The following is a 10,211-nucleotide window of genomic DNA, read 5'->3' on the forward strand; positions in this document are numbered from 1 at the left end:
TCCCAGTTAATGATTATATATGACAAATTGTCTCTTAGTTCAACATTGTAATACATTCATCCAAATGTAATGCACCCCCATTTTGAAAGGTTAAATTTAAGAAGAAACATTTCTTATACAATTCATTTCCATAACATTTATTGAACAATTTATAAATATAGTAAACCACTACTGACGTATCAGCCATTTTTAGAAAATTTCCTGCAAGAAAATTTGCAGCCATAGTGAACAGCCGGTATCTGGCACTGACGAGCAAAATACAGAAAGCTAAGAAATAAGTCAGCTGTGCGCTGTGATATTTTTGCCAACCAGGTGAGAAATTGCACCAGTCAAATTGGAATATAATTATGAAACCAAAGCAATATCAGATAAAGTTCATTACTGGAGGTCGTTATTCAAACCGAATTCCTTGTGCCAGAGGCAGTCCCTTGCCATAGTTGATAGTAACAGTGGAACGTCTCATGTACTGTTTCCACGAATCGCTCCCAGACTCACGTCCACCTCCTGTGTGCTTCTCCCCACCAAATGCCCCTCCAATTTCTGCTCCACTGGTGGGTATGTTCACATTCACAATACCACAGTCTGAGCCCTTTGGTCCAATCCACTGAAATAAACAATGTGCTCGAAGCAGTGCCCACTAGCTGGTGATTCATACAATGATGCTGTTTCAAGTGTACAACACACACAGTACCAAATGGCATGATAAGATGATCACTAAGGGCAAGTGAGTTGGAAGGAGGCAGTCATAACATGTATCAGGATGACGAAGGAAAACAATGAGACCTCAGGATAGTCTGTAACCTAGTTGAGTTTCAAAATGGGTACATTCTGACATAAGTTAGTGTACAGTGCTGCTACTATACAATCATGCTCAGTCACTACTCTGTTTAAAATTAATTTCCTTAATTGTACAGAGTGTGATAAATGTTTTAAATATAAAAGGGATGCATGGAATTGCTAGGGAACTGCATCATGGATGGTGCTTATTGGTCAGCTACAGAAACAACTGAAACATAATTGCATATCAAGGTGAATTTGAGTACTTCAGAAACTTAGTAAAGATATAAGACGAGAGATTTGGCAGTAGAACAATGGAAATTCCATTCACCATATAATCAGATGCAGAGAATAACAAACACTAATTTAGTAGTGCAAGATAACACATGCATAGAGTAAAACCAATTGAAAAGTGAAAATTAAGGGCAATTTGTTGAACATGATTGGTCGCAAATGCAAATGAGGGGTGAAAATATATCAGCTTAACTCTGTCAGTGAACAATCTGTGTTGTAGTTCATGTGAAAAACTCAACTGGTAGACAGACTGCTGTGTTAACCCCATCACACACACATTGCTGGTCACCACGATAATATGTAAATGTTTGGATCCACTTCCCTTTGGAGTCTTCAGCTCTATCAGAAACTGAATAAACTCTTCAACTATCAAATGAAATGGGGGTAGGAAAGTGACCACTGGTGGCATCTACCATAATGGCAGATGTATATTTATATGACTGCTAGAAGCAATCAAAGACATAATTGATTCACAAATATGTGTGCCCACACAACATACAAATGCATTAGCACACATTGTACATACTTTTCAAAAATATTAAATTCACATTTTTCATTTCAATCAGTATACAAAAATGTCAACATTTTTGTAATAAGTTTAAGAGCAGCAGTCCTACAAGTGCAAGGTGTGTCTGGTTGGTCTGGTTATGTTAGCTGCTGTGACAGCTATGGAAGTAAACCTCTGCTTATATTTGAACTACGAAGGAAATTTATAGCGTATTACAATCTTGAGTGTACTTCAACAAAGTCGTCTCACCTTGAATATGGCATCCAAACTAGCAGTAAAGAGGCTGGATGAGAGACCCTGGCAAACCTCATTGTTCCATATGATGGCCTGATCCAAACTCTCTGCCTTCAGCACATACACAATTGGAGCAAATGTCTCTTTCTGTACAACACTTGCATCGTGAGGCAACCCTGTCACAATGGCTGGCTCGACAAAGTAGCCAGGTGCCTCGATCACCTGCAGAATGAAGACAACGTGGTCAGGCAGAGTTTAGGTTGTCAACTCTTGCACCACAGTATCTGAAATCTCAGATTAATCTCCAGTCTCTGGTTTGATTTCATCAGAATTAGAGGATCTACATTTTCACACAGCTTAGGTTATGCTGATTGATGAAATAAAAACAAAACTTTAGCAGATAAGTCTTAAGAGAAGAGGCAATGAGACATCTAGCTGTAGATGGGAAGATGATGATAATAAACAAAGTGGATCTAAAGGAAATAGGGTGTGACGGAGGGGGCTGAGCTGCACTGCCTCAGAACAAGTGATAAACACTTGACCAGCGCTTCTGTAACTTGTAATGTTGCAGCTCGTGTAACTTCATCACAAAAAATAATGGCACACTTCATATCACCAGTCTGTCTGAACAATTCCCACAAGTTACTGTAACGTAGAGGGAAGAAGGAAAATCACTTCTAACAAGTGATATCAGCACTAAATGCAAAGAGCACAAAATGTTAAATGTGGTCTTAATATATAAATCAATAGCTTACTTTCCCTCCACATTCAATTGTTCCTCCACCCTTCACTGCCTCAGTTAACGTGTCTTGATAGCACTTGACAGCAGCATCATTATGCAGAGGGCCAATGAGGGTCCCTTCATCTAGAGGGTCACCTACACGAGACAGCACCTGCCCATAAGCTGCTTTAAGACGTGTTAACACTCGATCATAAATCTATAAAAAAGGATGAATCAATACATCAGTTCTGTTGTTACCTGTGACGCATCAGTAGAAATAAATATAACATCTGATATGGTAGAGAATTGTTCATTGAAATTAATTATTAATGATAAATATGCCCCTATGCCTAAGCACCATTTCTGTAAAGTTTATGGAGGGCATGGCGGTAAAGCTCAATACATTCCAATCCTAGCCACTGTATTCACTCAACTGCTGTAGCTCATGAAATTAATTGGCCAACTTTATATATTCAATTAACTGCAGTACTCTCCATCAAACTTAAAGTCATCCATTAAATAAAAGAGTCTTCTCTTTTTCTTCTACGTGTTAATTAAAAACAATCGAAAGATGGTCCTTCAGTGACGTCTCTCCTTTACAGTTGTATGAAAGTAATAAGCAGAACCTCAACAAGATGCATTAATTTACCACATGTTATTACCTCAGCATGTAGAATGAGCCGTCTAGTGGTGGTGCAGCGCTGACCAGCCGTTCCCACACACGCAAAAACAGCAGCTCTGACCACCAGGTCCAGATCAGCATCACAGTTCACAATCAGAGCATTGTTTCCTCCAAGCTCAAGCAGGTGGCGCCCAAACCTTTCTTGAACCAACAAACCAACCTGAAGCAAACCACTAAAGCCATCAGTGATGGAATTACAGCTGGAAGAAAACAGGATTTTAGTTTTCTTATGATTTACAGTTTTTTTATGAACTACCTAATTTAAGATACACAGTTTTTAATAGAAAACTTTTCACTTTCATGAATATGTCAAGCAGACATACATTTTCAATTACAGAATATTTTTATGATGTACCCAAGCTCTGATCATGAAATTTTGGAAAATATGTGATGAAATAGGCTAATATGATAGATAATATTAGGACAGACGAACCTGGTGTCCAGTCTGAGTACTCCCAGTGAAGGAAAGGAGAGGCAGTCTAGTGTCACGAGCCATGGCCTCTCCAATGGCACTGCCACCAGAACAGAGTGTACACACTGCGCCAGGAACTCCATTAGCCTCCAGCACTCCAGCCACAACTTTTGTAGTCGCTACTGATACCAACTGAGTTGAGGGTGCACCTTTCCAGACCACAGTGTTGCCACAAACCATAGCAACAGCACTGTTCCAGCCATAAACAGCAATAGGAAAGTTGAATGCAGAGATGATGCCAACAACACCAAGTGGATTCCAGTTCTCCAGAAGGACGTGCCCAGGCCGTTCTGAAGGCAATATCTGACCTTGCAAAGTGCGGGAGAGCCCACAGGCAAAGTCGCACACATCCACATACTCCTGCACTTCCCCAACACCTTCTGCATAAATCTTACCTGAAGATGAACAGTAACAAACACTGTCATAAATATAATCAAATTTAGATGTGTGAAAAACATACATACCGCAATGTCTTGATTTCACTGATTTTCAAAGTCACTTTTATCAGTCATTAAATGATACTTTGGTTACTTAACATACAGCTGATCCCTAATGAACTCAAGAAGCTACTGAGAATACAAAATGAGGTGCTGTTTCAACTGTGTATGATACAAAATATAAAATGAGATAATAGAATCATGGTTAAATAATGAGTTGGAAGGAGGCAATCATGGTTTATCTAAAGATACATCAGCATTTACCTGGACAGACTGAGGAAGATAATGGAAAACTTCAGGATAGTCTGTAACCTCGCTGAGTTCTTTAAATAGGCACATAACCAACTCCCTGGCAGCAGCACCTAGAGGTCCAACACTAGTTCCAAACTGAGACTTTAAGCTTATGTATTAATATCTCTGAGTGCAGGGTCTTACCACCTGCTTGGATTAGTTCCTCTGGAATTTGAGTTGGCACCTGGAGATTTATAATGTTTTAATTTCCAATGGCAACTTCAAATTCATTAAGGCTCTGTTCTGGGATGAAGGGCTCTGCTGTACGTACTTCAGGCTCTTTAATTTAATCGGTTGCATGAATGTTCAGTAACTTACTAAAGTAATGTTTCCATCAATCTTGAACTGGGTGTTTATTTCTATTAAGATGTGCCAGATATGTTTTGTATTTCAAAGGATGACCTCCAGAATATATGTAACTGCTGTTAAGTATTTTATGGCATTGCCTGATGGATGGTGCTCATTGGTCAGTCATTACATATAGTGAATTTAAGTACTTTGGTAATTTAATAAGACCTGACATCAAAGAAGATTTGGTAAGTAAAAGGCAAATATTTATACATTATTTATACTTTACAGCCATTCAGCAAAATAATGTCCACATATATGTATTATTTAAAATTGTACACTATTTTGGTTAAACCAGCTGGAGAATATGATGAGATTTGGACATAAAACACTGTTTTGTTTGTACATGTGGATCATTGGATAGTAAAAACACTATAATCTCATGTACATCTTCCTTTCCTTGGCTTTCTAGTTCAGGCACTGCAATGCTTGTGCCTGCATACGTTCAAGAAATATCTACCATCCACCCACTGGAGCTTCAGAAGAGCAATAGTCTGCAACAGGTACATGCATACTTGTAGCTTACCCACTTCCAGTGAGACCAACTTTCCCAGGGGTCTGAGTTTGGATCTTAAGGCTTCTCCAATTTGTCTCACAATCTCTCCTCTTCTTGGTGCTGGAAGGCCAACCCATGAATGCCAGGCAAGCTGAGCTGCCTCTACACAGCGATTGTAGTCCGAGATATTCCCAGTGCGTACCTTTGCAATGACTCGACCATTGGCTGGACACACAGATGTCACTACCTGCAAGAAATCTGAAATAAAACACCTTCACCATATTTTCTCTTCATCCTCATTTCTTGCCTCTTTACATGATTATTTCTCTTCACTGCTTCTGTGAGATGGTTTTCCTCCAGTCACTTGGTGTACATTGTCTTCTTGATGCTGTTCCTCCATGTTGATTTAAATCTATTCCACTCAAATTACACAGGTCCAATTTTACCTGCAGGCAACTTTCGTTTAATATTCCTTCACCTATTTCTCTTTAAATTTTTTTTACTTTGATTTTTAAGTATGATCCACCACGTTGGGGACATAAAAGGGAACAATTAGTCAATCAAAAAATAAAATTGTGTATCAGTTCAATTTGTAAGCTCTCTTCTCGAGTCAAAATACTCAATCAGAGGGGGTATGACAATTTTACCTTCTTACCATTGCCTTGGATCTTAAGAAGACAAACCTAAAATTAATAAGATCTTCAAGAAACATGCCATCCTAAACATACAGAACAGCCAAAAGTCATATTATGTTTATATGCTTTTGCCAGATGTCTCCATGTTAAGATCCATAAATTTGACAAAGAATTCAGGTGGACAGGCAGCATGGGCAAATGGACTTTGGGAACTATGAACAGCCAACAGAAGAGTTGACAGGCAGACACAATGAGTTCATAACACATTCCCTACACTGCACACTGGATGTAGAGAACGCTACAGCGGTGAACATTATTTTTAATTTATTTTTCTTTTCTGTATTGACAGGTACATGAATCACTATGCTGAACTTCCTGCCAGATAAAAAATTAATTATGACAATGTCATAACTGAGAAATCTAGAATGGAAATACTGTGATCTTCTGTGTTAGGTATGTTACTTAAAACTGTCAATTAAATGAAATCTTGACAGCCATGTTTAGAAATTATAAACTATTTTTAGGAGTTTTCAGTACTGGAATTGCCATGGGAAAATACAACGCTAAAAGAAGCTAAGCAACCGCAATATAAAACTTACGTCTCCACTGCCAAACCAGGTGCCATCAAACACTCCACTGTTCTCCTCTTGAAGACCCAGTTCTTCCTTTAAGAATGAGTACTTCGGATCATTTATCAATGCTGAAGTGGACATGTGTCTTCTCTGTAATGCTCTTTTAATTTTATAGCAAGAAGAACCTGTTTGTTCCAGTGCTTTGGGATATGAACCTAGACAAAGGGCACAACAAACTGTGCAATATTACAGTTTACACTTGCCTAAAGAAAAAAGTAGTTTCCTGTTTATTTGAAATGAATACAGTAAAGTGCTGAGGGCCCCCCCCCTCTCCTAATGTAACACGCAGCTGGCCCTTGATCTTGGAAAGCTACACAGAACACAAATCGTAGATTATTTAAGAAGTTTCCAAAAGTAATCAATGCATTAGCATGACCCACTACTCCACACGAGACCCTACAATGATCCCTTGCCTGATAAACATTTCTTTGAAAGATCATAATGTTCTCGGTGATTTCACCTGTTTCATATATTATAGCACTACATACAAACATAAACTGAGCGTAATAGTACTTTCTGTGATTCCTGGCAGCCGCATTATTCTCCATGCATTCTGGTTCTTTATTATTTTTTCACACATTGCATGTTATAAGATACACCGAACCCTGGGCCTGCCAGCATTACACAAATTTTTCAGGAATACATAAATAACTATTTCTGTCTTTACTACTACTACTACTATGGCGTAACAGCCCAAAATCGAGCCCTAGCCTCCTCATTTCTGTCATTACCTTAATAGAAAACCAATCTTTGTTACCTTGGCTCCAGCTGCACTTACATTATTGTCTTTGACTGCTCTAACCATAAAGACTGCATCTGTTTTCTGGAATTAAATTTTGTCCTGTGAACAGGTGTGATACAGACCTTTACCCCCACTCAATCTTGGTCCCACTATTCTTACTTTAACCTGACACTAGTAGAACTTTTATCACAAAAGACAATTCAAAATTTGGATTCAGGCATTTTCCTCTGTATGACAATGTTCAGCAGAATGCATTTAATTCACACACAAGTCTGGGTGATAACAACCCTAATTACCCAGAAATCTTTTTTTAAAGGGGGGGAAGAAAGTTTTATTCCTTAACTTCATTCAGGAAATATTGTTATTACCAAATCCTCCCCTTGCTTATTTCTGGCCTGTTCTCGACAGGAAAACAATTTTAATCATGACCACTTCCTCAATGACTGGACTGCTCAGCCAGTAAGTCAGTGGTTACATATACATCAGTTTCCTTCCTGGTAGGGGGGCACAAATGTTTATTCTTGCTGCTGCGTTCAGACCACATCTGGGGGCCCATCCAACCTCCTAGCCAACAGGTCCCTTGGTAATAAAGCAGCCACAGCATGCAGGTAGCAACACATTAACAATGTGTGGCACTTAATGCACTTACGCATAGAAGCGACTTTAATGCGTTCCTCTAGAGTGCAGTCAGAAGGACTACAGCCTATCTTTTATTTCTTCCTTTCAAAACTTTTTTATATTACAGCATCAATGAATATGCTTAATGTAGTCTTCATGGGGCAATGAAAAGGGTGTGGCTTTATTTGGATGAAGATATGGTCTAGTGATAGGCCTTTCTAAAGAAATAAATGAACCTCTGTGTCATAAAAACACAATTTGATCAGCAAACAACTACAGACTTTTCCAGACAGGAGAGTATTCATTCTTTCAGTTAGCATAAAATAATATTTTCCATTTGATGTATTTCACTGCACAGTACTTAAAGTACCTTAAAACACGGCATGACAACCTCTGCCCAAAGCAATATCCATTTAGTATGATCAAAATTGAGACTTGAACTACAAACCAGCCATACAGCACTGAAGTATTGCATGTCGGCACTGACGAACATGGATAAAACCACTGGTGACTGACATTTCTCCTTAAAAAAATTGCAGGGAGATTATATGTGGTAGATGACAGGATTAACTGTACTCAACATGTTGCAAATGCACCACAAGTGTTTGCAGAATGAACCCCGTTTCCTGAAACAAATGCGTCTGGTACAACTGAATACTTTAAACCTTGCTACTAACTCTAATGACTAACAATTGCTCCTCTAAAAAGGAGGCTCCAAAAACAATATTAAGAAGCACAAAACTTGCTATATAAATAAGTGACCTCAACCTTGTAATCGGTCTTTCATTTAAATTTGATCAAACTTTTATCAGTGAAACTCCTTATTATAAATTGTATGTCAAAATAGTACCTTAGATCCTTCAGGCACACCAAATGTTACTATTCACATGTTTTAAGGACTGACAATAACTGGCACGCATATCTAAACAAATACATTATCTGAACTTTAGACCCTTCTCTGTGATTGGAAGATAACCTTGCTGGCCTGTTGAAGATAAATAAAAGCATTGTCCTTACATATGTCAGTGCTCTAAGTCTGTCCTGTACAGCTGGGTATAAATACACTTAAACATTGGCATGCCACACTAGGGTGTAGCAAGTGACGGTTCTTTTCAAATTTAAACATTAAACTTCCAAGTTAAAATATTTCTGTTCACAATACTACCTCTCCTTATAATAAGTAATGACACCACTTCATACTGAACTGCATCACTTTCATGCATTTATAAAAAAATAATTTACAAAGAATATTATGATCTTTATTAATAATTCTTAATTCTCGATTGATCCAGGGCTTCTTTTTCTGGAAAGAAACATACCAGAATTCACGTGTAATGACACAACAGCGGGGGATCAACTGTAATGACAATTATTAAAAAAATCAGTCTTAAAAATACTCTTTAGTAGTGGACAACAGAAGATACACAACTCACCCACAGTAGCAGGTTAATGTTACAAGATGTTCCAAATCTGCATCATGTTTTCAGCGACTTCACGGTTTGCTTTGTGTAGCTGTTGCTCATTAAGAAGCATGATGGGCTCACACACAAGAGTGCGTGTGTGTGAAAAAGAGCAAATGCAGATGAAGGTGCAGTTGAGCACTGGAAGACAGAGTTACTGCTGAGGCATCTGGAAGGCTGCAAGTCAAAGAACCATATTTTTAATTCTGATAAAACTCACATTTTCTTCAACCTTCTTCATAACAAAACCCTTCAATGTACCAGTAGCTATTTTTCTGCAACCCACAGAGTCAACGAAGTTCCTAAATATCTTTCATACATAACTCCAAGTAACATATTAGGTCTCTGAAGTGCATGAAAAATGTAGGCACCCCTTGGCACAGTGTTGGCTTCAGCAGGTCTCCATTATGCAGTAATGTTTGGAGGGGAGGGAGGTGGTGTTTACAGACATTGGCCCTTCCTATGTTTAATCGCCATATATTGCAGACTATACTACATGACCTCATATTTTGAGATGCCGAGACAAATACTTCCTTTGTTACTGTTCATTTCCTTTCTTCTGAGTAAATGAAATATGAAGTTAGTTTTCAGTTTTGCACTGAATGAGGCTGATGTTACTCTTCTGACCATTTGTTCAGATCACGAAGAGAGTATATGAACACTTTATAATTGTGTGCAAGCCTGTTTTCAACAATATCACAAGAAATGTAAATTATGAACAATTACAACACAGAAATAAAAAGGATATGTATGTAATAATTTTTAATTATACATGAGTAAAGAATAAATATTAACATTTCTGTTATTAAATCATAATTCCATTGTAGATTTCATGTATAGAATACCATTTTTGCAAAATATGAC

The 10,211-nt window shown here is 38.1% G+C and overlaps 1 protein-coding gene across 5 annotated transcripts; it reads right to left on the reverse strand.

Annotated features, from left to right (window-relative positions):
• Positions 1–121: 121 nt before the first annotated feature.
• Aldh7A1 (aldehyde dehydrogenase 7 family member A1) lies at positions 122–9,519 on the reverse strand. 5 transcript variants are annotated; one of them, XM_087351319.1, is made up of 9 exons: positions 9,321–9,519; positions 8,336–8,513; positions 6,495–6,682; positions 5,291–5,507; positions 3,650–4,083; positions 3,197–3,376; positions 2,569–2,751; positions 1,829–2,035; positions 122–604 (listed from the first exon to the last, which is right to left on the reverse strand). In XM_087351319.1, the coding sequence occupies exons 2-9, from the start codon at positions 8,403–8,405 to the stop codon at positions 392–394; spliced, it is 1,692 nt and encodes a 563-aa protein (XP_087207445.1). In that variant the 5' UTR covers positions 8,406–8,513; positions 9,321–9,519; the 3' UTR covers positions 122–391. The 5 variants fall into 5 exon arrangements, with proteins under 5 accessions (XP_087207445.1, XP_021942313.2, XP_087207446.1 ...); XM_022086621.2 differs by lacking the exon at positions 9,321–9,519 and adding an exon at positions 8,738–9,163; XM_087351320.1 differs by lacking the exon at positions 9,321–9,519 and adding an exon at positions 8,738–8,834 and having other exon boundaries at positions 8,336–8,410.
• Positions 9,520–10,211: the final 692 nt, after the last annotated feature.

This window comes from Zootermopsis nevadensis, unplaced genomic scaffold (assembly GCF_977971745.1).
Source record: "Zootermopsis nevadensis isolate Lab colony 2312 unplaced genomic scaffold, Znev_1.0 Znev_ptg000019l, whole genome shotgun sequence".
NCBI classification, from domain to species: domain Eukaryota; kingdom Metazoa; phylum Arthropoda; class Insecta; order Blattodea; family Termopsidae; genus Zootermopsis; species Zootermopsis nevadensis.

What these genes read in the sequence shown, in the direction of transcription:
- Aldh7A1 (XM_087351319.1), bottom strand. Translation starts at nt 8,405, where the DNA reads ATGTCAGTCACCAGTGGTTTTATCCATGTTCGTCAGTGCCGACATGCA. An exon ending in GTACTCAGACTGGACACCAG is followed by an intron (nt 3,377 to 3,649) that starts GTTCGTCTGTCC and finishes GGTTTGCTTCAG; the next exon opens with GTTGGTTTGTTGGTTCAAGA. An exon ending in GTTTGGATGCCATATTCAAG is followed by an intron (nt 605 to 1,828) that starts GTGAGACGACTT and finishes TGTTTATTTCAG; the next exon opens with TGGATTGGACCAAAGGGCTC.